This window comes from Coniosporium apollinis, assembly GCF_000281105.1.
Source record: "Coniosporium apollinis CBS 100218 chromosome Unknown supercont1.13, whole genome shotgun sequence".
NCBI lineage: Eukaryota > Fungi > Ascomycota > Dothideomycetes > Coniosporium > Coniosporium apollinis.
The window spans coordinates 91,010-116,263 of NW_006913275.1; the positions used below are offsets into that span (position 1 = coordinate 91,010).

The 25,254-nt window shown below is 54.7% G+C and overlaps 11 protein-coding genes across 11 annotated transcripts; 4 read left to right on the forward strand and 7 right to left on the reverse strand.

Moving 5' to 3' along the window:
- Window positions 1–596: 596 nt before the first annotated feature.
- On the reverse strand, window positions 597–2,271 carry W97_03179 (uncharacterized protein; the record flags this gene model as incomplete). Its single annotated transcript, XM_007781077.1, has 4 exons — window positions 597–1,076; window positions 1,167–1,503; window positions 1,558–2,172; window positions 2,204–2,271. The coding sequence occupies 4 exons, from the start codon at window positions 2,269–2,271 to the stop codon at window positions 597–599; spliced, it is 1,500 nt and encodes a 499-aa protein (XP_007779267.1).
- A 641-nt stretch (window positions 2,272–2,912) lies between these two features.
- Window positions 2,913–3,996, forward strand: W97_03180 (uncharacterized protein; the record flags this gene model as incomplete). Its single annotated transcript, XM_007781078.1, has 2 exons — window positions 2,913–2,940; window positions 3,035–3,996. The coding sequence occupies 2 exons, from the start codon at window positions 2,913–2,915 to the stop codon at window positions 3,994–3,996; spliced, it is 990 nt and encodes a 329-aa protein (XP_007779268.1).
- A 1,592-nt stretch (window positions 3,997–5,588) lies between these two features.
- Window positions 5,589–6,326, reverse strand: W97_03181 (uncharacterized protein; the record flags this gene model as incomplete). The annotated part of the gene is made up of 1 exon (XM_007781079.1): window positions 5,589–6,326. The coding sequence occupies one exon, from the start codon at window positions 6,324–6,326 to the stop codon at window positions 5,589–5,591; it is 738 nt and encodes a 245-aa protein (XP_007779269.1).
- Window positions 6,327–7,322: 996 nt separating this feature from the next.
- Window positions 7,323–9,686, reverse strand: W97_03182 (uncharacterized protein; the record flags this gene model as incomplete). The annotated part of the gene is made up of 1 exon (XM_007781080.1): window positions 7,323–9,686. One exon carries the CDS (start codon window positions 9,684–9,686, stop codon window positions 7,323–7,325), a length of 2,364 nt encoding a protein of 787 aa, XP_007779270.1.
- A 1,438-nt stretch (window positions 9,687–11,124) lies between these two features.
- W97_03183 (uncharacterized protein) lies at window positions 11,125–12,628 on the reverse strand (the record flags this gene model as incomplete). The annotated part of the gene is made up of 2 exons (XM_007781081.1): window positions 11,125–12,504; window positions 12,560–12,628. The coding sequence occupies 2 exons, from the start codon at window positions 12,626–12,628 to the stop codon at window positions 11,125–11,127; spliced, it is 1,449 nt and encodes a 482-aa protein (XP_007779271.1).
- Window positions 12,629–12,885: 257 nt separating this feature from the next.
- Window positions 12,886–13,790, forward strand: W97_03184 (ABC transporter; the record flags this gene model as incomplete). The annotated part of the gene is made up of 2 exons (XM_007781082.1): window positions 12,886–13,021; window positions 13,072–13,790. 2 exons carry the CDS (start codon window positions 12,886–12,888, stop codon window positions 13,788–13,790), a joined length of 855 nt encoding a protein of 284 aa, XP_007779272.1.
- A 614-nt stretch (window positions 13,791–14,404) lies between these two features.
- W97_03185 (uncharacterized protein) lies at window positions 14,405–15,358 on the forward strand (the record flags this gene model as incomplete). Its single annotated transcript, XM_007781083.1, has 1 exon — window positions 14,405–15,358. One exon carries the CDS (start codon window positions 14,405–14,407, stop codon window positions 15,356–15,358), a length of 954 nt encoding a protein of 317 aa, XP_007779273.1.
- A 755-nt stretch (window positions 15,359–16,113) lies between these two features.
- W97_03186 (uncharacterized protein) lies at window positions 16,114–17,858 on the reverse strand (the record flags this gene model as incomplete). Its single annotated transcript, XM_007781084.1, has 3 exons — window positions 16,114–16,465; window positions 16,547–17,508; window positions 17,589–17,858. 3 exons carry the CDS (start codon window positions 17,856–17,858, stop codon window positions 16,114–16,116), a joined length of 1,584 nt encoding a protein of 527 aa, XP_007779274.1.
- Window positions 17,859–19,091: 1,233 nt separating this feature from the next.
- Window positions 19,092–19,832, reverse strand: W97_03187 (uncharacterized protein; the record flags this gene model as incomplete). The annotated part of the gene is made up of 1 exon (XM_007781085.1): window positions 19,092–19,832. One exon carries the CDS (start codon window positions 19,830–19,832, stop codon window positions 19,092–19,094), a length of 741 nt encoding a protein of 246 aa, XP_007779275.1.
- Window positions 19,833–20,366: 534 nt separating this feature from the next.
- On the reverse strand, window positions 20,367–20,891 carry W97_03188 (cyanate hydratase; the record flags this gene model as incomplete). The annotated part of the gene is made up of 2 exons (XM_007781086.1): window positions 20,367–20,807; window positions 20,856–20,891. The coding sequence occupies 2 exons, from the start codon at window positions 20,889–20,891 to the stop codon at window positions 20,367–20,369; spliced, it is 477 nt and encodes a 158-aa protein (XP_007779276.1).
- Window positions 20,892–21,546: 655 nt separating this feature from the next.
- On the forward strand, window positions 21,547–25,188 carry W97_03189 (uncharacterized protein; the record flags this gene model as incomplete). Its single annotated transcript, XM_007781087.1, has 7 exons — window positions 21,547–21,684; window positions 21,739–22,102; window positions 22,152–22,276; window positions 22,475–23,572; window positions 23,625–24,090; window positions 24,202–24,461; window positions 24,520–25,188. 7 exons carry the CDS (start codon window positions 21,547–21,549, stop codon window positions 25,186–25,188), a joined length of 3,120 nt encoding a protein of 1,039 aa, XP_007779277.1.
- Between the last annotated feature and the right edge of the window lie 66 nt (window positions 25,189–25,254).

Sequence of the window (25,254 nt, forward strand, 5' to 3'; positions counted from 1 at the left end):
AGACGTGTCGCATCGATTTCGTACATGTCATTGCTGGGATACTCGAAAGGCCTGGATGGTGTTACGTGATACCCTGGTTGGATCGTCTTAGAATCAACGACATTGTGGTCGCGCTTGCTTCATCATCCGCTATGATCCGTGTTGATAGATCGAATATCAGGATGACTGCGGAAAGAGCAACATCATCGTCTTCGAACAGGGCGACCCTTCGTTTGATACTCGTTTCGCCACCACCTTTTCACGCTTCGAGTAGACATGACTAGAGAACCCTCAAGCATCGATGCTCTACTAGGCGCGGGAAGAGGGCTGGCATACTGGATGGGTTAACATGCGAGGAGACATTTTGACGCCGGGGTGCAGGTATCACGGCGTTGGAGATTGAACAGTATCGAAGGAAAGCAACAAAGTTGATCTAATTATAAAAGCAAGAGCAGACTCTCACGACAAAACCGAAAAGTCGTTAATCCAAGCATGGTTTTCTGCTTTTCATGTTTTTTTGTGGAAGATATGTATCCAGTCGAAAGAGACAGCCAAGGGCTCAAAAGTAGAACTGCAGAGATACAAAAAGACAGCCCCTTCAAGCCGCCCTTCTTCGCTCAAGCCTGGTTGTCCTCGGCCATCTCCGGGTGTTGTTTGCGCTGGTGTTTAGCAAGGTCACACTCTCGGAAATACCCCTTGCCGTTCACCCTCTCGCAGCCCGGCGCTGGGCATGGGAACTCGGACTCGTCGTGGACCTTTCGCATGTGCGTAATGTACTTGGCGAACTTCTTGAAGGCATGTTCCCTGGACCACTCATCTAGGTCACCCCTATACTCGGGACAACCTTCGTGCTGGCATGACTCCCGGTACCTGCCCCATCCATCATCCTCGTCAATATGGTGGTAATTACGCAAATGTTGTGTGAGGTGGTCCTTGCGCCTAAAGCCCTCCTTACCGCGGTGTCTCTTGCAGTATAGACACGGAAAGCGCGGAGTTCCACGCAAGTGGGTTGTCTGGTGGCGTTGATACACATCGGACCTGGAGAACGTTGATGTACATCCCTCCTCTGAGCAAGCATATGCTGCGTGCGTCTTGAGCTGAGCATGCCGGTTCAGTTCCGCGTCTCTGGTGAACGTCATACAGCATTGATTACAGGTAATTTTAGAACCTTGATCGTGTCTTCTTACGTGCGCCGCGAGGCCCCTATGGGATTGAAATGCTGACGAACACCCCTCTATGCGGCAAGTGTAGGCTTCGTGCGCCTGTTGCAGCGCATGCTCCTGCAAATTCCCACCAGTAGAGAAGGTTTCGTGGCACTCGCCACAGGTATGCAGTTCCATGGCTCCATTCCAGCCGGTGCGCTGTGTATCTGACGGCAAAGGGTTTTCCGGCGTGGTATTATCGACACCTTTTTCTTCAGTCGATGCTGTTTCCTGGCCATATGCCTTATTAGAATCGGAGAAGCTCTTGCGGTATATTGAGCGCTCGAAAGAATTCTGGCCATGCAAAGTCGCGGGCGGTATGCTAGCAGACATCAGTGCCCGAGACCCATTTGAAGAGATTTTCCACCAAACATACCTGAGTGAAGGGCCGAGTAAGCCTACGCCAAGATACAAACCTGAACCAGCCAAGCCGCTTGTAGCCGGAGCAGCATATGTAGGCCATCCCCAGTTTGGCAGCTGATAAGAGTAGGGCTCAGTGCTGGAACTGTTCCACCAGGTAGAGTGACCCGACGCGGCAGGCTGAAAAGCTGCCGAATCTGGTGCAGTCACTTTGGTCGCCTCATTATGGTCGGGGAGCATCGTCTGATGGACTGGCACTCCTGGTGCGGCGGCTACGGACAGCCAGTGAGCCGCATCGGAGCAATGATCCGCAGATCCATGATGATTGAAAGGATTCGGCGGAAGTGCCAGGCCGCTGTGGTGTCCATTAACCGCAGCATACGATAGAACGTTATTTCCCTGGCAGCCGAAGGAATCGGAATTCGGGTCGTAGAAGGATGCACTCTCCAGACCCGGTTCGAAGACTGAGAAGTTTCCGAGTTGCGAAGCGAAGAGCGGACCGTGGATCGTGTCTTCGTTGATGTCGGTGCGTGATTCGATATTCCCCAAATCCACTCCCGCATGATCTGCCTGATACTGCCAATAGGATTCATGGTGGGGCGCCTGGGCCTGGAGGTCCTGAACCTTCGCCCTTTTTCTGCGTCAGTCTAAAAAAAAAATACCTGACATCCTCGACAGAGGATTGGAGGAACTGTTCCGGCTGCATGAAGCTTGCGTGGGAGAAGGACATCGTGGCTGAGATGACACGTCACACGTGCAGTCGAAGAGAGCTTTGACCGTAAAGCGGCGACGAAACAGAAGGAGTCGGAGCAGGCCACGGGAGCAAGATGCAGAGAAAGTCGAGCGGGGATAGGCAGGCTTATCTGCTTGAGGGAGCACTTTCTCAGCCTTGTTGCTGCTTTAGAGCAGTGGAAAGGCGATGCGTGAAAAAGGGCGGAGTCCTGCAAGGCTGTGACAGCCTCGCCTCAGTAACAGGGTGTTGCTTTACAGTTGGTCTGCCCCGGAAAAGAGGCGACGAAGCAAGATTTTCTTGAACGCTACGAACTGATGGGGGCAAAAAACGACTTCACCCAGTTGTGTTTGGAGTGATCAGGAGCTACTTGTAGATGCATTTGGGCGAACCAAAGCCTTGGGTTCCTTGCAACCAGCTGTGAAACATTACGTCGAGATGATGTTGGTATTTTATGTTCACGTAGAAGTCAGTCACTCGATTGCGCCCGTCAGGAAAAATGTAAATGCCTGATCAAGACACCTGATAAGCTTGTGAGGTTGAAGTTGAAATGATCAAAGACAGGAGGAGCGTCAAGGCAGGAATAGCCGAAACCGTACCGTGGTAGAGGCCAAGACCGCGATAACCTCCACGTTGCTACTATGCGGCACTCAGCACCTCAACTTACTTGTTAGTCACCTGTTACCATGCCTTCAAGAATTTCCACGATCACTTTATGTCCTTGGATTTCCTCATAATAACTACACCACAACATCTTCCGCAGCTCCCCTCCAATCACTTACCTCCACACACTACCTGCATAATGTCCACCCGCGGCCAATTCAATACCAAAAACCCCACCATAAAACGAATCCGCAAGTCTCCCCCTCCCTCCTCAGCCATCCCTCTAAACCCCCCTTCCCAGTCAAAGAAGCCACCGAACTCGCCACTAACCCCTCCCCCGACCTCCACGCCGAACCCCTTGAGTCCAACCTCTTCGAATGGCACTTCACGATCCGGGGCCCACCCTCGCCCTCCCCCTACGCCGGAGGGCTCTACCACGGGCGCATAATCCTGCCCTCCGCATACCCGCTCCGCCCGCCTTCCTTCCGCTTCATGACGCCCTCCGGCCGCTTCGAAGTCAACCGCGAGATCTGCCTCAGTATCAGTGGACACCACGAGGAGACGTGGCAGCCGGCTTGGGGCATCAGGACCGCGATGGTCGCGATTAGGAGTTTTATGGATACGGATGCGAGGGGGCAGGTTGGGGGGGTGGATTCGACGAGGGAGGCGAGGGTGAGGATGGCGAGGGAGTCGGGGGGTTGGAGGTGTGCGGCTTGTGGGAAGAGTAATGAGACTATTATGCGGGAGAGGCAGGAGGCGGTTCGGGGGATGGAGGGGGAGGGGGTGAAGAAGGAGGAGGTTGTGCCGGAGGAGCTGAGGCTTGCGTATCGGGAGGAGTTGGGTGCGGGTGCGGGCGAGGGGCAGGGGAACAGCGCGACGCGGGATACAGATTCTGCACATCCTGATGCGGCCGTTCAAGCAGCTTCAGCTCCAACAGATTCTCGGCCTCCGATACCAGCTTCCAGCAATACACCGCCTCCAACACCGACGCGCACGATCACTCTGCCACCTCCGCGTCCGCCGCCCCTGGACACAAACGACGACGTTCCAGCTTGGATCGACAAGGCAATCTATGGCATCATCGCCGCCCTCCTCTTCATGGTGCTTCGAAAGATCTTCTGAGTTCACAGCGTCACAAGATCCAGACCACAGTCTAAGATAGGACCGGATCACGTGCAAGAAGATGAAGCACCATGAGTCACAAGCTATGTAACGAGCCACGAGCAAGCCACCAAACTGTTGAAAAATGCCGTGGTGGCGCCAAGCCTCTGTGAAGGTCGTGCCTAGAAGGAAAGAAGGAACGGCAGGAGCGCCGTGACGATCTAGACAACGTGATTGAGGAGGAAGATGGCGGTGGCGGCGGTGCTGCTGGGGACTTGGTGTAGCACAATGGCATGGTCTTGTTGGGTTTTATGCAATGCGTTCTGGAGAAGTTTCCTGGTCGGCGGGCCTGTAACTGTTTGTCAACAACGTAAGATAGAGACTGAGAGCAGGCTTATAGTTAGTGACGTCTATGATGGCGCGTCGCTGAAATCATGGAAAGCGAATACATATCGTAATGCTTATCTGAAGGCGCATCGACTTAGAACAAGTTAGATCGCGGTAGATGTATAAAATCATGTGACGTGTAATGGGAATGATTTGACCTAACGAATCAATGTAATTGCATCGACACCTATGAAGCAATAACCTATTCCCCAGAAACCGTGTGCTCAAAGTATCTGTAATGTTGAATCTGAGTCTCAGTACATCCAATATCATGTGACCGAGCCATAACCCAGACAGGGATCTTTTCCCAACTTCAACCACCGCCAATCTTCCATCACCATATCCAATGCCGCTTCAGACCCGCAAAACTCAAAGTCAAGAAAACAAACGTCATTAGTAGCAGCTGCCGGGGTATCATTCATACTATGCCAATCTGAAGAAAGTCTCCCAATGCCGCAAGTAAACGCCGAATGCTGTGAGCGATCTATCACCGTGTCGCGATGACGCTGCATATCCGTAAAAGAAAGTCGTGAAATCGTGTATCATCGCAAGCCGTCGAGGTTTCGTTTATGATTCGTCACTCTGGAGACGTCTTCCAAGAGCCGGATACAAGAGGCGGGTGCTGTGGGGGTCGTGGAATCGGATGTCGTTGTAAGCAGTCGCCGGAGTATTTTTGAGTGCTGTATCGTTCTGAGGAAGTCTTTCAAGAGCCGGAAGCAAGAAGATATGCTGTAAGAGTCGTGCAACTGGAAATCATCATAAGCAGCCGTCAGGGTATCGTTCAACCGGTGTCATTCCGATGATGTCTTCCAAGGGCCGAAAGCAAGAGCAAGATGCAATGAGAGTCGTAGAATTAAGTATCGCTGTGAGTGGCCGTCGCGGTGCCGTTCATGCTGAGTCATTCTGAGGAAGTCATCCAAGATCCGCATGCAAGAAAGGAGTGCCGTATGAGTCGTGGAATCGAATATAGTTACAAGCAGCCGTCAGGGTATCATTTGACCAGTATCGTTTCGATGGAATCTTCCAGAGCCGAAAACAAGGACAGGTGCAATGAGAGTCGTGTGATTAGGTGTCGTTATGAGAGGCCGCCGAGGTATCAACAATGCTGTGTCATTCTGAGGAAGTGTTCCATGAGCCCACAGCAAGATGAAGACTCTAAGAGCGTGGTCACTGTCAGTGCATGTATCGGAGCAAAGCACACGAGCAGACCAACCTTGTTCAAGGGCCTACTTATACCCAGATGTTTCCTTGCCCTTGCCCTTGCCCTTCCCCTTGCCCTTTTCCAGATTTCTGTTCGCAGTCCTAGCCGCGATATCCTCGGCGCGTTTCTTTTCCATGTCATCGTGCGCATCGTTCTTCTGCTGGATATCGCTCTGCAGTTTCTCCTTCCCTCGCTTTGCTTCGGCGAATGCTGCCTTCATCGTAGCCTCGTTGTAATCGCCGTCCTCGAGGTCGTCCAACGGATCCGTGATTGTCAGCTGCGGCGGCTGGTAGGCTGGTCCGCCTCGGTCCCCGGTGTGTTCATTGATCCACTGATTGTTGGCGTAGATGCTAACGGTCAAGGCCATGGGACAAGTTTCCTCGCCCCTCTCCTCTTTCTCGTCACACCGCGAGCCCGCCGATTTCAGCGCCTCCTTAAAGTCCAATGGACTTGGGTCGGCATCGCGATGTACTCGCAGCATAGCGTAGGTAGACGTTTTGGCTTGGTTGCCGCCCTTCCCACTCTTTACGACGGATTTCGATAATGCGCTATACGCGCCCTGAACCTCAAGAACATGCCACTGGTCACCGTTGGGTTCGGCCTTTGTGAACTCCTGGACGTCGAAGTGGAAATTTTTCTTGCCGGTGCGATCTCGGAATGCCTGGATATCGGTGGTCTTGCCCGCCCGCTTGTAAAGGTGGTCCTTGATCGAGCTGTCTGGAATCGCGTCCACGTATTGCATGAAGACCTTGCGTCGACTCATACCGGCGGTTGCGGCAGTCTGGACTTCGAGTCTAGCTGGGCACGATCTCAAGAGTGAGCGGAGGGGCTGTTGAAGTGAGAGGAGCCTGATGAGTTTGGAGAACGGGCTTTGCTTGAGATGGTGCTGCGGTAGAAGAACTATGGAGAACGATGAAAGTGTTTTGTGGTATGTGATGTCGATGAAGCAGACGAAGAGGAAGAAGAAGAGGGCGGAGAGGCGAACTCAAGCGGTAGGTGAGGGCAACGAACGTACGCGTGAAAGCACCACATGGTCATTCCGACACAGTGACATAGCGCAAGAGCGCTCGTTGACGAGGGTGAATATACCGCTCCGTCATTATGGATCAGTTGCGCCGGTTACGAAGGCTATTCACTCCAGCACGCCATGAGGAGCATGACAGCATATGCCGAGCCAGCTCTGTGGATACGTCGCCAACACGATCTGAAAGAGTCTTGTTTGGTATAGAGGCCTGGAAGACTGTGTTCGATCGCATCGTCGAGAGGGACTAGGTGCTCAAGCGTCTCGGATTCTATTGGTTCCTTGTCCCCTTGTCCCCTTGTCTTGGTCTTCTCGGTCTATACTCTGTGTCTGCACAATGAGGCTTTCGGGATTGTCTGCAAGTATCGACTGGGGTTATGTCTGCATTGTCTTATGCAAGAGCGATGCCACCACATTTGTAGCGGCAAGCCTAAGTTGCATCGCTTTTGCAAGACGGATTGAAGGCTTAGATTACTGATGTGACTGCGGTGCTGTGGCAGGAGGAGTCAACGCGTACCATTAACAACACTCTTTACAAGATCAACAGCTAACAAGAATGCCACATATTGGGAACAAGAGCGTTAGTGCTCGAGGTTCAACGACTCGTTACTCTAAAGCCAGTGAAGTTGCTACGGGTATTCCAAGGGCAAGAACAAGCCCTGATGCACATGCCGATGCCGAAACCCTCTACCGCCGCCTTCCTTTCAGCTCCTGCATCTGCTCGATCCAGTCCGTCTCTTATGCTTCCTGAAGACCCTCCAGCCTCCAACGCTTCTCCTCGTGGATCCTCTCGGTCCAATTCGGAAACCTGTGGTAATCCATGTCGGTGACATGCCGCCACAAGGTGTCCAAGTCGTCGTCTAATTCATCCTCGGCCCTCAAGACCGGGGAACTCAGTTCCCTCAGCCGCGCTTCGTATACCCGCTTCAGTAGAACCTGATCCCAAAGCTTTTCCTGCCAGAGTTGATCCTCATCTTTGGGCTTGTCCGCTGGCCAAGAGGGCGGTTCGGTAAACCCATTTGTCTCGACTAGCCTTGGAAACACAGTTGCCATCGCTGCGGAGCTCGTCGTGATCTGTTCCCAGTCAAGCAGTGCGATTGGCTTGCCGGCATCGTCAACCATGATGTTCTCTTTGGATAAGTCCCAGTGGTTAAGGAACGTATGTGCTGGGCCCAAGAGCTCATCCGAATCGAGTAGAGGGATGATTTCCCTCAGGTGCCCTAGATACTTTGGGATCCGTTCGAGATCTTCGACGGAATAAAGCGACTCCTTCATGTGCTGGTCAACTTCTTCGCCGTCTTGCATGCGTAGGTCTACGACATCGCCATCGGTTTCGTTGCTGCTGATTCCATTGCACCGCTCTATTTGGCGCTCGCCATTGGCCGCCTTGTCTTGCTTCGACTCAATTCGTCCTTTCTCCCCGTCACTGTGCGTCTCCCAGTACAAGGCCCGGTCCTTTTGGCGCTGGTCTTGTGCTTCCAACTCATGTACTCTAATGACGGATCGATAGAAATCCGCGAGGCTTCTGAACGGACCTCGAAACACTCCGTACTGTAATCTGAAGTCGGGATAGAATTCAGCATGAACAACCGGTCCGAGGATGAAGGCTGTGAGGTTGTATGAGGGTTGGTCCCAACGACAGTACAAGCTGCCAATCTTATCGAACTTGAGCTTCGATAGCTGATCCACCCAGTCGGCTGCTGTCTTATGCAATTGCTCTCGCGTGTCGAAGTCCAGTACATCTTCGACTTCGTTGTACGGCTTTCCTTGAATCTTCTCCATGAGTATCCATTCCAGGCGTAACTTGTTGTTTGCGGACGAGTCAAATGCATAGACCTTGGGAACCGGGACGGATGTCTGCATTCGAACGTACTCCATTGTAGCAACTTCGCTCTGAACCTTGTGCCATGGATCAACTGGAAGAGCAAGGCGCAATATGCACTGCTGCACCGTTCCGGCTGCGTGATCAGGACAAGAAACTGTGTAGACCTTGTTCCATAAGCCCTCTGCCAGAAACTGCACAGTGATGTCTTCGCTTGAGAATCCACACAGGAAGCCGTATGGTGATACAGTTTCCTTAATCAGTTCAAGATCCGGCTCCATCTCCCATTGGGGTAGCCATGTACCGAAAGGATCGCGTTCCCAGCCCAGAATGCCTTCCTGCCTTGCGAGCGGATCTTTTGGCGGACCTTCACGCGATACACATAGAGGCCGATGCTGCTTGCTGTCGGGTTTCTCAAGTAGTAACGCAGGTGAAGGAGGAGTCGGTGTCGGTGGAGGCGTAGCAACACTCTGCTTTCCGCTTCCACTCGATGACGTTGAATCCTCTTGTTCCTCAGCATTCTCTTCCACGATCTTCATGGCCTCGTTCTCCTCCTGCGGCGGTGTCACTTTCCGTGTGCTCTGGTATCCCGAATCTTCCGAAGGCTTCGTCTTGTGGCCCTTGACATGCTCTTCCAGCTTCTTAGCGCCAATGGCATGCACCCTCGCTGGACTTCCTTCGCGCAAGGCGCGGTGTGTGGCGCCACGATCCGCCTTCTCTTCATATCCGTTGGTGATTTGGTGGTCGAAGATGCCATCTGCATGCCCACTATGAGCGAATTCAGGCTCCAAGTTCTGAAGGGCGGCTTTCGAGCTTGAGCGAGGTGGGATGATAAGTCGAACTTCATCTTCTGAGGGTCCTACGGCGCGGACAGTGACACCGTGTGCCGGCGCCGTAGTGCTGTCGTGTAGAGGACTGACCACATCATCCAGCCTAGACGTGTCGCCTGCTGAGACGGTAGCCTCAGCGCGAATGCGATTTTCATCGCGCGTGATGGTAGGCTTGATGTGCTCAGCAGTAGTCGCGTTGTTCACAGGGAGCTCGACAGCGGGCTCATGGTGCTGAAACTTGGAGCTGAAAGGCGACAGGAAATTGCGGACGCCATTCTTGGCTTTTTCAAACCGCTTATGCGGTGGCGGCGAGGAGCCTTCAGGTTCGGGAGACGCTGTCGCGGGACGCTTAGTACCGCGGGGAGATGTCAGCTTGGACATGTGGAGAAATTCGGCGACTTTGTGCACTGCTTTTGCCTGCGCCGAACTGAATCGTTTGCGCAGCGTCATCTGGAGACTTTGAGGTGTTTCCAACTGTGGGTGGGTAGCGCTTGAGGATTTTGAGGATTTGTGGGTGGACTGGATTTCGTGTGTTTGTGACTCTTTGGATGGTCTCTGGGGTAAGAGGAGTATGATGAAAAGGACGTAAGTTCTGAGCTACGGAAGAGATCGCGATATATATGTTTGTGGTGAAAGTAGGGACGAAGCGCGTGACAAGATGACTCTCGCTAACTGGTGATGAACATTCACCGCTACGCTTCTTCACTGACCTCGTCGCAGTCCACCTCCCCCGTACCTTCACTAACCGCGCTGCTGCCATCCATCGTGCCCTGGCTGTCAACGGCTCATGGCACACGTGCACCTCCCCACCACCGCTTCACTGGCATATACTTCACTCGACTCTTTTCCATATGCGCTACTTGTTATCAGGTCGGCTGCTCCGAGGAGAGAGAGCGCATTGTTCTTGGACAATGAGAGAACAGGTGAGGTTGAAAGAAGCTCACCACCGCCCTTGCTCGGATGGTTCAGCCCTACCCGAAAGCGGCAGCTTCCCTTGCTCCCCGGTACCTGGAACCCATGCCCAACTGATCTGGAGCTGGGAAGATGTTGGTATCTCAGTTCGTTGTTCACCGTTCTCCACACTCGTGAAGGCCGTATCAATGTGATTGGTTTCCAGCGCTCGTGGAGTTTCTTTCTATTCACTGTAAAGCTTCATCTTGCCAGTAATTCATCCTTTCAATACGCTAGATAATACTGTCTGATCTGAAGGCCTATCCGGCGTATACTGAAGTGCTATGCCTTCTTTCCCTTTGCACATAAAGTGCGCTCGATGTGTAGAGTACGTAATCAGCGAGTTCACAGGGCGATGGAGAATATCTTCAGCGGATCTCCAAGTCCAAGTTTCAACTAGGTACATATCGACGCTCTCGTTAGAAGACCTTCCGCTTGTGAAGGTATTAACGCCCTTCCTAAACCACAACTGCATCTTGGGACCGCACCAATGCACGGTTTGTTGCAAATTTGTCGGCGCATCCTATTCAACTTTCGTGTTCTTCTACCGGTACCATGAATCCCACTTCGCTAACACCACTGCTGCGCCCTTGGTTGGACTGCTGTGGCATTGTGAGGAAACATCTTGTAGCTCGGCAGAGCTGCAGGCATTTCCGGACATTGTAGGGCCCTCTTTGTACCCAACATGGCCGCTGTATTCCCTGCATATCTCGGCTGCAGCAAGCCATTGTGGCCTCTTGCCTTCACAGATGACTTGGCCCACCAGAGTAGGTTTAGCACTGACTCCTCCTGATCTGCAACATCGCAGTGTTGGCCGGAACATGCACCTTGTGAAGACGACACGACAGCAACTTCTATCGCCACGCACCCCTACAGCCGGGCGGCCCGGTATTTTGGCAGTCTGGTTGTCCGGCTCCAACCACAGAGGCGATGGAATTCAATTGACTTCGATCGTTATTGTGTCAAAAGATTCTATAGATCCCTCCAAGTGGTCGGTGCTAGCTTTCTGGGCCCCCTTGGCCCGCAGCAGGTCTACCGACAGATCATCCTTTCGCTTCTTTGAGCTGACAGCTCTCCGGTGGCTGCGGCTCTTGGTATGCTGATTCCAGTCGCTCTCCGTGACTGCCGTGATATTGCACGCGTCGCAAGTCCTCCGCTTCCACAAATCTTGGCGCTGGCTCATATCATATTCCGTCTTCGGAACCAGCATGTCGGCAGCTGATCCAGACAAAGAACGTGGCTTTGGCAGCGCGGCATTTTCTAGGAACGAGGCTGTCAGGTCGAAAGCTGGACATTCCACGTTTTCTCTCCATGCTGCTAGATCTGAGCCATCGAGCAGAAAGAGCTTGTCGCTTGATTGCGCGGCGGTCAAGGCGTGCAGTAGTTTTGTCCGAATCCACTTTACTTGTCGCTTTGCGTATTGTCTCGTTGCAGCCTGTGTCCTTTCGATGGCTTCCATCTTGAGCTTGCTCAGTTCCTCTTCCGTACTATTTCCTGTTCTAAGCGCGGTTTGATAGCCTTCGAACTCTTTGTATCCGATAGAGACCCATATTCCGCGGGTCCGATCTACAGTGTTGCCTGTGGCCTCTTGTGCTTGAAGATACTCGTCCAGTTCGTTCACCTCGGCTAACAGGCCATCCTGGATCATTTTGTCAACTCGCGCATCTAGCCGCGCGTAGAGTGTCTCCGTAGATGAATGTACCCAGAGCATGAGGGTGGGGAATCTCATCCAAGTAGCTGTCAACCCTTCTCCACTGACAACCGTCTCCCCGGCCGGATCACCGATCTGCTTTCTTCTTTGCTGTTCCTCGTAGACCTGTGATGCTCTTTTGCCAGTCTTGAGCCATATTTCCAGCGACCGCTGAATCTTGCGACGCTCGTTCGGATGCCAGCGATCTGCCATCACGGGATCAACCTCCCTTAGCATCTCCAGAATGGCCTCCGTAGGCCCCTCCAGGATCGCAAAGGGTTTCTGCGCTTCTGTTGCGCCTTCATTCTCCCGGCCAGACTCCACGTCTTCATCCGCCAGCCCGTCCTTGAATAGCAACGACTGCGTGTAGTAATGGGTCCCTCCAACAAGTATCGGCAATCTGCCTCTTGACCTGATCTCTTCAATGACGTTTAGCGCCTTCTTGACGAAGCGCGATACCGTCCACGTTTCCTCATCACGCCCAATGCAGCCGAGTAGATGGTGCGGTATGCCATTCCGTTCCTCAAGTGGTATTTTGTTCGTGATGATTGGTAGACCTTTGTAAAGTTGCATAGCGTCGCCATTGATGATCTCGCCGTTGAAGCGACTAGCCAGGTCCACAGCAAGCTGCCTGTGGTGATCAGCGGATGCAGTGATTGTCGCGTGAGCTAGTAGCACTTACTTGGGACTTGCCGGTGCCCGTCGTGCCGAGTATGGCGACGAGAGGCTGTCGCGGCGTTGAGCGGGCCATCCCAGTGTGCGCGAACAGCGGACGCGTAGCACGGAACATATATCTGGATATTAATGGGAAAGTCGAGCCTCGGAGGCTTTTGAAGATGTCAGCAAGGTACTCAAGGCGGTGGAGGTTTCTGCCATGCGCGTCATTCGGCATTGATCGGAGATTTCAATGACCGCTGCTTGGTGTGGTACACTTTTGAACCACACAAAGATGGGGTGAACAAGGTACACCTCTTGTTTTTGGAAGCTCAGTCAGAAATATACAGCGCGATGGACGGCACGAACGGCAGTCTCGCGCCTTCAATCGACGTCAAGAACCTCAGCTATCTGTTCCCCGACGGAAGCAGTGGGCTGAAGGATGTGATCCTCGATCTGCCGCCCGGGAGCCGTACCCTCCTCATAGGTGGTAAGTAATGCACCTGCCAGACCATGCTACTGTACCTAAATCTTCAACAGCAAATGGCGCTGGCAAAACCACCCTCCTCCGCCTCCTCTCCGGCAAGCGCATGGCCCCAAGCGGCAGCGTCAGCATCGCGGGCGTGGATCCCTTCAAAGAAGGCCTCGAGGGCGTGACCTACCTCGGCCTCGAGTGGGTGCTGAACCCTATCGTCAGGACCGACATCGATGTGCCGACCCTTCTGGCTTCCGTGGGAGGGGATTACTACTCTGATCGTCGGGATCAGCTCGTCAGTATCCTGGACATCGACCTCCGCTGGCGCATGCACGCCGTGTCCGACGGCGAGAGGAGACGCGTACAGCTGGCTATGGGATTGTTGAGGCCTTGGACGATTCTACTGCTTGATGAGATCACCGTGGATTTGGATCTGCTGTCGCGGAGCAACTTCTTGAAGTTCCTGAAGCGGGAGACTGAGACGAGGCCCTGCACCATTGTCTATGCTACGCACATCTTGGATAACCTGGCAGATTGGCCGAGTCACTTGGTACATATGAGTCTGGGACGCGTCAAGAAGTGGGGCAGCATGGAGGACTTCAATGTGCTGGCTGATAAGAGTATCCAGACTGGCAACAGCCAGCTTGGCGAGTTGGTTTTGCGTTGGCTGCAAGAAGATCTGGATGAGAGGGGTCCAAGGAATGCCCGTGGGAGCCAGGGGAAAACGTATCAGTCGTATGAAGGGAAAGGAGGGTACGGTAATGAGAAGAAGAGTGAACGATGACGCGTCGTGCTCTTATCAGGGGGTTGGGCTTGCGCGCGGCGTAGTGACAGGAGTTCAACACAAGCGTCCAGGATAGAACGGTGCATTGCTGCATAGCGCGGGGCTCTAAGGCGTTAACCGTCAGAAGGCGAGTATCAAGCAAATTCAACTTGGGCATTTTTCCCTATCAAAGAACGGCGCGGTAGTTCAAGTCAACCGACACAATCCCATTCACGGATGCTTAGTCATGCGAGGTGAAGTGTGCCTATTCTCACGCGTTGTATCTGCGCTACGACGCGACTCACCCGTCTTTCTTAATCCCACTCGCACGTCGTTCTCAACATCAACTAGAGCACCAACCGCGAAGGTCAACCAAATCATGACAACACCGGCGCCAATGGCTGAACGATTGCGTTCATGCCCGCCTCCACTAGGGTATGCTACACAATGTCGTGCCTCATTCCAGTAGACCTCCTTTCAGCTGACAGAGCGATAGGCCTTGTGAAGGACCGTTTCGCTTCCTCTCCTTGCCCCTTGAGCTTCGCAACGAAATCTATCGCGCTTTGCTCGCGCCAACCTCCATCATCCTCATAAGAGCCGCACCAACTTTGACCGAGATGCGTATCCGTGGCACCATGAGAATGGTCCCCTCGTATGAGGTCACGGGCAAAGCGTGCAACCCCAGCCAACTCGCAGAGTTTCGTGACGCGCTGGCGGACGAACTCGACTCCATAATTAGCAGCCAATTCAAGGAATTGCGCAGCGACTTGCTGGAGACCTCCATCCTTTACGTCAATCGACAGATCTTCTACGAAGCCACCGAAATCCTGTATCGTGACAACCTCTTTGTCTTCCAAGATCCGCTTCAAGGCGTCTCGCACTTTCTTGGCCGCTTGCCAGACTATGCCACGACAAATCTCCGACACCTTGCCTTCCTATCCGAATCTCGCATCTTCGACATGTATGGCACAGGCCGGCACTGGTACGAAGTTACCGACATCATTGAAAGAAAGCTCCAGCTCCAATCTGTGGATATTACCGCCCCAATCACCCTTTCCATGTCCCTCGCTATGTGTAGCGATTATCCTCACTTTCAGGGCTTCAAGGCGCAATGGCATTGGTCCTACATCCGACAGCTAGCGACCCTACTAGCAAACGGCAGCATCCACACTCTGAGGATTGTCTATCCGCCCATCGTGGTACCACTACTCGACAAGCAGTCCACTGAGCCAATCCCGGATGAATCGGTGAGGCACATGGTGGCGAAACTCGTCAGCATCACGATCATGTTCCGCAAGAAGTTCAAAAATCTGCATGTCATCAGAATGCTCATGATGCCGCGGGCCGAGGGTGACGAGGAGATGGAATCGCGGATCAGGGCAAGCCTGGATAAGCCCGATGAGGCTCAGGCATTGTGCGCAAAATTCGGGACGGCACTGGAAGCGCGTGTGCCACATGACTTTGTGGTTACGCGGGAAATCCATAAATTTTCTGCCGGTCCCGCGAAGAGGGGATGCAAGCCAGTCCTCGTGCTGCGTCGCAGAGGTGGGGCCATTGGGAACAGCAAGATCGGCTTGCACATGGAGTGAGGCTCGCTTCCATCAGTCAGCTTTCGCTTCAATAGCGGAGAAGCATCGAGATAGCACGACTTACACGACGTCTGAGTCCTACAATGTCAGTCGTCGCGTGCGGTTATCTTTCTACAGAAAGTCTTCGTTCATCTCAAGAATGGGTCTCGAATTCTTTAGTTCGTTGTACTTTGCAGCGCAAATCCAGTTCCGTTGAGGTATGAAGGATCCCCGGCTGGTCAAAGAGCCCACTCTCATCACGCAAAATGCTTCACTCTAGCATAGGTCTTGTTCTATAGCAGCGACATACACACTCGAGACATGACTATCCAACGACTAGAGCATAGTCGATGGCACTAGGGAAGCTCTTAATTTCGTGTAACCTGCAGTATCTCTCTCAAGAAACAGGTCTCCGGTTTGGAGTTGCAGAGAACGCAGACGCTTCACCAACAGCTATTAGCTAGCCCAGAGGACCAGCCTCTCTGGTTCATATTCAGAGAGAAGCTAATGGGATGTCATGATCCGCCTGTGAATTCCAGTCTCAGCTATCTGAGCTCACCGTTAAGGTCTGCCTCACGCCGATGCTATGCCGGAATCAGCACTCCCAAGTATGTTCCGCACCAGCCCCGCAACCGAATGCCAGTCCTCATGAAGTAAAAGCCACGTCCAGCAATCCCAGCACCAAGGCCGCCCAAGCACTCCTTTACCATTTTCGCAAATCCACCACCCCACCTACTCATCATCTCCCATCCCACCACCCTACCCCCAAGGCCTCATCAAATCCTCCCACCCCCAACCTTCACCCCCCGTTCACTCTCCACCCCCGTCCAATCCGGCGGCAGCGTCCCCTCAAACCGCGTATACTCAACCGTATACCCATCCTTCTCCTCGCTGATATCCTCGCGCTCCGCCTCCCTGACCCCGAGGAACCCACCGCTGAACTCGTCAATCGCCTGGCCAAAGCGCTCGGAGCGCTGGATAGAGCAGCGTGAGTTCGCGGCCTCGCAGTGCGAGACGAGCGCGGTGATCGATTTGAAGAGTTTGAGGCAGGAGGGGCAGCGGAGCTGGGAGGGGCGGTGGAAGGTCTTGATGTGGGATTCGAGGGACAGGGGGACGTCTGCGCGGGCGCTGTGGTGGGCTGAGTGTCAGCAGAGATCCCAGGGAATGGGCCGGTTAGATGGCTGGAGCAAGGGGAGCAAGGATACTGACTCGCAATGCGGAAACGGACAGCAGTACTGCTCAATCACACTGTTGTAGAAGCGCTCAGGATCGTAGTCCTTGTGCGTGGGATCCCAGAAGCGGATGCGGAAGAAATTCTGGCTCCGTTCTGCCGCCTGAGCACCAAGCGCTTCCTGCCAGTCCTGTGTGATAGGCGTGGGCAGCGCGTCCGGGAAGAGCGTCGAGGCTGCATTCTTGCTACCCCAGACTGGCGCCGCCATGCTGGTGGTAGAGGCTGGGTCATTGTCGGGAAACATGGTCGCGGCAGCGTTCTTGCCGGCGTAGACGGGCGTCGCTGTACCGCTGGTGGCTGTCGTGGTGGCGGATCCGGCGCGCTTGCGCCAGGTCTCGGAGTACGCGGTGCCGGTCGGGACAGGAGAGGCGGCGGAGGCAGCAATGGCCGGAGCTGCACGCTTCGCCTTAGGGGTGGGGTTTGCGGCGGGTCTCATGCTGCGGCGGTAGTCTGCAGCAGTGTCCTCGAGAATGCTGTCACGGATATCGGTCTCATGTCTGCCCGTGAGAGAAACGCCGCCTAGCTTAGATCCAAGCGAAGAAACACTCGCGTCCCCTGCCTCTGACTTGTTTGAGGAGCCCAGAGCAGGCCAGCGCTCCCCGAGACGCGGGCCTTTGCCAGCATTGGGACCACGAGCTGGCGTCAGAGGCGCATGGGACGAAGGTATGGCCGCTTCGTCGTCGAGAAGAGTGGGACCTAGCTTCACGCCGCCAGTGGTGTCTGTATCGGGAGGCAAGTCGTTGCGTTCGGTGAATGGGGACATGAGCTCGGGCGCTTCGAGGAGCTTGTTGATGATTGTCTTGTGCTGGATATGCGCAGCGAACTGCTCCTTCTTGACATATTCGCAGCGGCCGCGTTCGAGGTGGTCGATAAGGGCGGCGGCGCGGGTGAAGTGCATGCCGCAGCCGACGCAGTGGAGATTCTGGTCGACGGGATGGTCCTGTATTTTCATGTCAGCGGTATGTAGGTTGGAGGCATCTGAAAGCGGTTGGATGCTGTCAGAGCCATGGATGTACTTACCGAACGAAGGTGACGGTCCCGTCCGCTGGTCGTCTTAAAGTCCACGCCACAGAACTTGCAGCTGATCAACGGGCAGGCCGGTGAAGCCTTGTGGGCTACGAAATCGTCCCAGTCGTTGAACGTCTCGTCGCACTTCCTGCAGTAGTCGTGATCGTCGGCGTTGACCATGTGACGCTTCATCTCCTTCTCGTCGGCGAAGGTTCTGAAGCACTGGCCGAACTTGTTGAAGCGGCACATGACGCGTCCCTTGGCGGTGTTTGTGCTCGCCATTGTGAGGTATGTGAAGCCGGGAGTATGTAGACTGTAGTCAGCTTGGGCCCGGTGGCTGTCAATGCGATGGCTGCTGATGTGATATGTGAGGAGCGGCAGTAAGTTGCCTGTAGTCGACAAGGTGAGGTACCGGCCAAAGTCGAGAGGTGAACGAGCGAGGTTTATCCGCGCTTCACGAAGATGAGATGGCTGAGGTCAAACGATTAGTCTTCGTGCAGCTCGCCGTTTCGAAAAGCGATGCTGGTGAGATGACGGAGTACGCTCCGCGCAATAAGATCTATCTTATCTTACTCACAGATGTCTAAGAGCGATGTTCTCGAGTTGAGAATTGGCTAGCTGATACGCTATGGGCTGTAGAGATCAAGCGTGCTGACCTTGGCGAGAAGTCGAGCTTGAGAGCAGGAAAACAAGGGTCAACCTCGGCTTAGATACCGAGGAGCCTGAACAGGAAGAAGGCCCAGAGCAGCGAGGTTCGGGATATCCGTCTGAGGCGAGTCCGGGAGCATCTGGAGCGGATTCTCGCCATAGGGGAATGAGAGAAGATCTAGAAGATAGGAGTTCTTGAATGTGGCACTGAGACAATAAGCCGCCGGTTTTCATTACGACCAAAGGGGAAGTCTAGCTGGCATTCGGCAAAAGCAGGCAGTTTTTATGGTGTGGGGCCCCATCATTCAGCAGATAGTAACTCAGAACACTTATCACAGGGTTTCTCGGGATACAGGTATCGCCGCCTCAACGGAGAGAGAGCTCGGTGAGTCGAAATATACAGAGAGACTCTGATTTGTGGAAGAGTAAGACATGCCCGACCGGCGCCAGACATGCGAGCGGTTGGTCGGGTTGCGTAGCATGCGGATGATTCACCAAAGAAATCTGTTGTCGTAATCACTCAGAGGTGGAACATAGATCTGAAACGGAGTTGTGGGAATACTTGCAAGAAATCTTCAGGTGTTAATGGAGGACAGCTTCTGATGCTTAGCATATCTTCATAATTTGTCCGCAGGCTCCCAGATACGGGAACATGGCACGTACAAACTCATCAATCATGCTACGCTCCCATGGAGATCCAGAAAGCCAAACACTTCCCACGCCACCCCCAATGCCACCAATGCCATTAGCCTCGCAATCCCGCCTCTCCTCCATCAGTCGTTCAGCCTCATGAAAGTCTCTCTAGCAGTCATCACACACATTAGCACCCGTCCCCAACCCCCCCAAGATCTCCCATCGCACTCACCTTCACGTCCCTCGCCCCCTCCCAACGCCCCAACACCCCCAACATCCCCTCCCCTTGCGTTTCCCGATCCCGGTCCCGGTCCCCGTCATCTCTCTCCGTCGTGTCTCTCTCTCTGTCTCTGTCCCATCACGAAACTCCGGCAGCGCCCTCGTCTTCAGCATCGTGTTCGCGATAATCGCCTGCTGGCGCTCGCGAATACTCATGGGCCGATCCTCGCGCGCGAAGAACGCGTCCGGGCCCAGCAGGTGGCCGGAGGGGGACTCGAAGATCGTATCCGCGACTATGAGATCGTTAGGGTCGAGGCAGGAGGAGTAACGTACGAGATCTCTGCGGGGCGCCGGGGGTGTGATTGCTGAGCTGGGGGCTGAGTTGGGGTTGGGGGACCAGGTGGATGGCGTGGAGGGTCCGGCTGTTGGCGCTGGGGATGGGGGTTGGACGGGCGGGGTGAGCGGCGTCGGCTTTGTGGGGATCGTGGGAGATGCGTGCGAGGTGGCTGTGACGTAGATTGCTCTCGGGTAGCCTTCAGGGCGGCGATGTAGGGGCCTCGCATCGCGCGTGAACGTGGGTTGCTGAGGGATGGGGCGCGGGAGGACTACGGAAGGCGTGTGGAAAGATCGAGGCGGAGGGGTGTTGGAGAAGATTTCTGCTCTATTAAAGTATTCGAGGGAAATGCTAGGAGCGGCTGCCCTTGGAGCGGTTGTTCTCGGTGCGCTAGGCTTGCCCTTCGAAGAGGTGTTGCCCATTGCGAGTGGTTGTCGAACCGTGGAGAGCGGATCAGCTAGTTAGTGTGAAAGAGAGGACACAGTTCCAAGAAGAGATCAGATTGAACGCGACTCTGAGACTGTGTGAAGAAGATCTGCGGACTTTGGGGGGAGTTCATATCTGAAGACATGGTCGAGAACAGTCTAGGTGGAAAAGCGTCGATATGAGACGGAGCGAAGTGAAGCGAAGTGAAGTTAGACGTCATAGCAAGCGCATTGCTGAGAAGAATCGCCTGCCGGATATCTTTTACAGCTTCAGTTGTTGTGAACAGAACCCCACCAGGGGAGATTACGCTACCGCAGAACGACTCTCAGGATGTGAACAGCGTTTGAAGCGGGCAGCCGCACAGTTCGCTCCAAATAGACTGAACACTCAACCATAGGCATTGATGTAGCGTTTCTTAGTTACACGTATCTACGGATTTCCATGTCCAGAATATGCACGCATCTAGAAGCGTGTATACGGCAGCCTGCGGCGTTGTCAGCATTCAAAGCGCAGACAGAAGGGCGATCGGCCTACCATTTCCCCCTCAGAGTTATGACAGCCCAGTCACCCTTGTCATCAGTCTCCTTCTCAATCTTGGTCGAGAAAGAGATGGCGCTCATAATGCCATCTCCGAACTTCTCGTTCAGGACTGCCTTGTAGGCGTACCCGTAGTTTTGCACAATCTCGAAGAGGCGGTAGATCAGCGGCTCTTTGGGCGGCATATCGATTGTTCGGCCCCGGTCCGGCCAGCCAGCCATCTGCGACTCAAGCTTGTCCTGGGGAATGTCCAGGAGCTCGGACAGGTTCTTGATGTCGTCGGCGCTGGCCTTGGCCTGGCCGTAGAAGAGCGCCGCAACGGCGACCTCCTCGCGACCGAGCTTCTTGGCGATGGCTTCGAAGGTCAGGTTCTTCTGCTTCTTGGCCTCGAAGAGGGTCGGCGAGGACGCAGGGAGACGATGGACGAGGGAGGCCTGCGGGGTGTCAGTGGGCGTTCAGTCGGCTGAGCGCCGTCAACGCACATCAAGGGTAGCGATTGTCGCGTTTGGGGAAGTCATCTTGGAGGTCTGCTGGAAGCTGCGGTTGAAGTTCTGAGCTGCGATGGCTGTGGCAGGACGGATGATTCTCGCTGAGAGAGGCACTAAAGCACGAGTAGAGAGTCTGGTTGACAGCGCAAATGGAGATGGGGCATGCATGATGAGGGAGAAGACGGTGCACAGCTATATAGGTCGACGGGTACTTCCTGGCAGTTAATCAGCGGATCAATGGGAAGCTGGAGAGGGGCACCGAGGAGACGTGGGTGTTGGTAATAGTCGGGTGTAGCTCGTTGTCGGCGGCGGGGAATGCTCGGACGTCATGGCGTTGGCGGTAGCAGTCTGTCTAGCTGTTTTGGATCGTGATACCGGTTCATGATCATCAATTGACAGGAGAGCACCTTTGGGTAGTGGTTGCGAGGCTCTTGAGACGCATTGGAGATATCCAGCGGCAACAGATCCCTTTCCGCTGCTCACAATGGCGGAAGACCTCCCCCCAGCCGTCAGCATGTGCGGCGGAGAGCGGAGATCAACGGTGACGCAAGCCCCGCAGCGTCATCAGCTCGCACACGACCGTTGCGGATCCACGGATACCCTGAAGGTGACCCTTGTTAAAGATGTGAACCAGGCTTTGATGGACTAGCCTGCAGAAGAGCCTCTCGTTCTTCGTTCCCTTGTGATGGCAAGCAGGTACGACGACGACCTCGCATACGGAGACTACTATCACGGCCAAGGTCAAGACGAAGGAGGCGAGCGAGGCATAGTTGGAGACATCTATAAACGCTTTCGAGGAAGACAGTCCCAGCAGCAGCAACCTGTGAGCCCTCATTTATGCTGTCCATCCACTGCCCTGATGCTGACAACCCTCCAGAACGTCCCCGCACCCTACAACCCTCAATCATCGGAGGATCCATATCAGTACCACTACCAGCCTCAGAAGCCCACATCAAGCGGCGGCATGTCCTTCCTCTTCGACAAGCTGCACGGCGCTGTGCACGGAGTTGGCGCCGAACTCAAAGACAGATTGGCTGCCCGCGAAGAGACTCATGGACACACACATCCAAGCGGGCAATGCAGCGACGGCACCCACGACCACCACGCGGAAAACCGCTTCCACAGCTTTGCTCCACAGCGTGAGGGAAACGAAATCAAGTGGTATGTTGACGCTTGCGGATACATGTGGGCCGTGTCCATAGCACTGGAGCAAGCCAGGGAATCGATATGGATTCTGGACTGTACGTACCGCCGCTTTCAGGTCTCTTGAGGCGGTGCTGAGCTTCGTAGGGTGGCTGTCGCCGGAGTTGTATCTTCGTCGGCCTCCGGCGAAGCATGAGCAATACAGGGTAGACCGAATGCTGCAGGCTGCCGCCCGGCGAGGAGTCAAGGTCAATATTATAGTCTACAAAGAAGTATGCAACATCCACCTCGGGAACGTTGATTACAATACTGACAACACACAGGTAACCCAAGCCCTCACTCGTAAGTACCTGAGTCCAACGTTACCAGACTATCTGCACTCTCTCTTGCCACACACGACGGACCCATTCACGAGGTTCCTGACACGGCTTGGCCTGGACGTCACTTTCAAGTCACTAGAAGAAGTAGAGGAGACGAATCCGCTGATCGCTCCGCCTGTTACAGTATCGTCCTCGCACACCAAGCATGCTCTGGAAGACCTACATCCCAACATCGCAGTCTTCCGGCACCCTGACCATCTCCCGGATCGCCAGACCATCGCTGCCGACTTCTTGGCGTCATTCCAGTCAATGAACCTCACCGCTGCCAATGCTGCTAAGATGCCACTGAGCGCACTGCAAGGGCTCTACGGTCAGACTGAGGGAACGGTCCTGTACTGGGCTCACCACGAAAAGCTGTGTCTTGTCGACGGTAAGACCGCCTTCATGGGAGGACTGGACCTGTGCTACGGGCGTTGGGACACGAACCAGCACGCCATCGCCGACGCCCACCCCGGCAACCTCGACGACATTGTTTTCCCCGGCCAGGACTACAACAACGCGAGGGTGATGGACTTTCAAGATGTCAAGAACTGGCAAAACAACAAGCTCGACCGGACGAAGAACTCACGCATGGGCTGGTCTGATGTGTCCATCTGCATAAGCGGCCCGGCGGTCCAGGATTTGCAGAACCACTTCGTCCAGAGGTGGAACTTCATCTACGCTGAGAAGTACACTGTTCGAAAAGACGCCAGATACGCGCCCCTTACCTTCCCGGGAACTGTCAGCGGTTACGGCGACGGCGCGCCTCCGGGAGCGTTTCCCTCATATTCCGAACAGAGTTACCGAGGAGTGGAAGGTGAAGAATTTGGCCGCGAGCGAAGTTACGGTGGTGACTATGAAAGCTCCCGGCGTGGTTATGATGAAGAGTACGACAGCCGCGGCCGTGGCTATGGCGATGAGTATGAGAGCCGTGACCGTGGCTATGGTGATCCGTACGAAGGAGGACAAGACCGTAACTTCAGACGCGAAGCTTACGAAAGGGGTGAGCGGGCGCTCTTCCATGGCCACGAGGGCGGCATCCGCGACAGGCTCAAGGATCGGCTTGGCGAAGAACTTCAGGGGAGACATGATCATCTGGGTGTCGGCCGTCGCACAGGCTCTCGCCCGGCTACAGCTGGTGCACGTGGCCCCGCTGCCATACAGTTGACCAGGAGTAGTGCGAAATGGAGTCATGGTATCGTTGTCGAGGTAGGTTGTACCGTGCCCTAGCTCAATTACAGCACAACACTGATGAACGCAGCACTCAATCGCAAACGCATACATGGAGGTCATCCGCAACAGCCAGCATTTCATCTACATCGAGAACCAGTTCTTTATCACCGCGACTGACGACAAGCAGAAGCCCATCAAAAACAAGATCGGAGCCGCCATCGTCGAGCGCATCCTACGCGCCGCACGGAACGGCGAGAAGTACAAGATGATCGTCATGATGCCCGCCGTTCCCGCCTTCGCCGGCGACCTCAAGAGCGATGATGCGCTGAGTACCCGTGCGATCATGGAGTTCCAGTACACTTCCATCAACCGAGGCAACGGACACAGCATCATGGAGTCCATCGCTAGGGAGGGCTTTGACCCGACACAGTACATTCGCTTCTACAACCTTCGGAGCTACGACCGCATTAACGTTAGTGGTGCCATGAAGGCGGCGGAGCAGCAGAGCGGAGTCTCGTATGAAGAGGCAAGACAGAAGCACGATGAGGCATACGGTGGGAAGTACGAAGAGGGGAGCTTGAAACCGCACCCCTATCAGCCGTACAGGCCTGAGGGACTTAGTGAACCAGGCTATGGTGTACCGCAGGGATATGGCGGCCCACAAGCATACGGTGCACAGGAGGGATACGGCCAGCCCGCTCCGTACGAGATGGAGGGCGGATACGGCCGGGGCGACGCCTACCAAGCGTACCAGCAAGGTGCTGCACAAATAGGCAACCGCAAAGGACTAGGAAGCGGCCGCTGGGATTCCGTCAGCGAATGTTACATGCTTGGCGGCGAAGACATTCGCAATGTGCCCTGGGAGGGCGGCAACATGGATGAGATCGACGCGTTCGTGAGCGAGGAGCTGTACATCCACTCAAAGGTACCTACCTAAACCCCACTCACATCTCCATCCGTTGTCTTACGCTAACACGCACCAGCTCCTCATCGCCGACGACCGCGTCGTAATCTGCGGCAGCGCAAACCTAAACGACCGCTCCCAACTCGGCGACCACGACTCCGAGATCGCCGTCGTAATCGAAGACCCGACGCCCTGCGACTCCCTCATGAACGGGCGGCCCTGGCGCGCCTCCCGCTTCGCCGCCTCGCTCCGCCGCGAGATCTTCCGCAAGCACCTCGGCCTCGTGCGGCCGCAAAACTACGAGGTCCCCGACGCGAACTACGAGCCCGTCGGCGCGCCGAACCTATATGACTGGGGCAGCGAGGAGGACCGACTCGTCACGGATCCGCTGGACGATGGGTTCCTGCATTTCTGGAATCGGCGCGCGAAGATCAACACGGATGCGTTTGCGAGGTTGTTTCATCCCGTGCCGTATGATGGCGTCAGGAACTGGAAGCAGTATGAGGAGTTTTATGGGCGGTTTTTTAGCCCGCCGAAGGATGAGAAGGGCAAGGAGAAGAAGCCGAGTAGGTACCAGTGGGGGCATGTTGTGGCGGAGGAGTTTGGGGGGGATGTCAGGGCCGTCAAAGAGGAGTTGGCGAAGATTAGGGGGACGCTTGTTGAGATGCCGTTGTTGTTTCTCAAGGAGGAGGATATCGCGCAGGAGGGGCTCGGGCTGAATGCATTTACGGAGGATGTGTATACGTAGATGGGAGCGGGGCGTGCGGGCAGGATATTTTACTGGTTGACAATTGGAAAAAAAGAAAGGAACAGG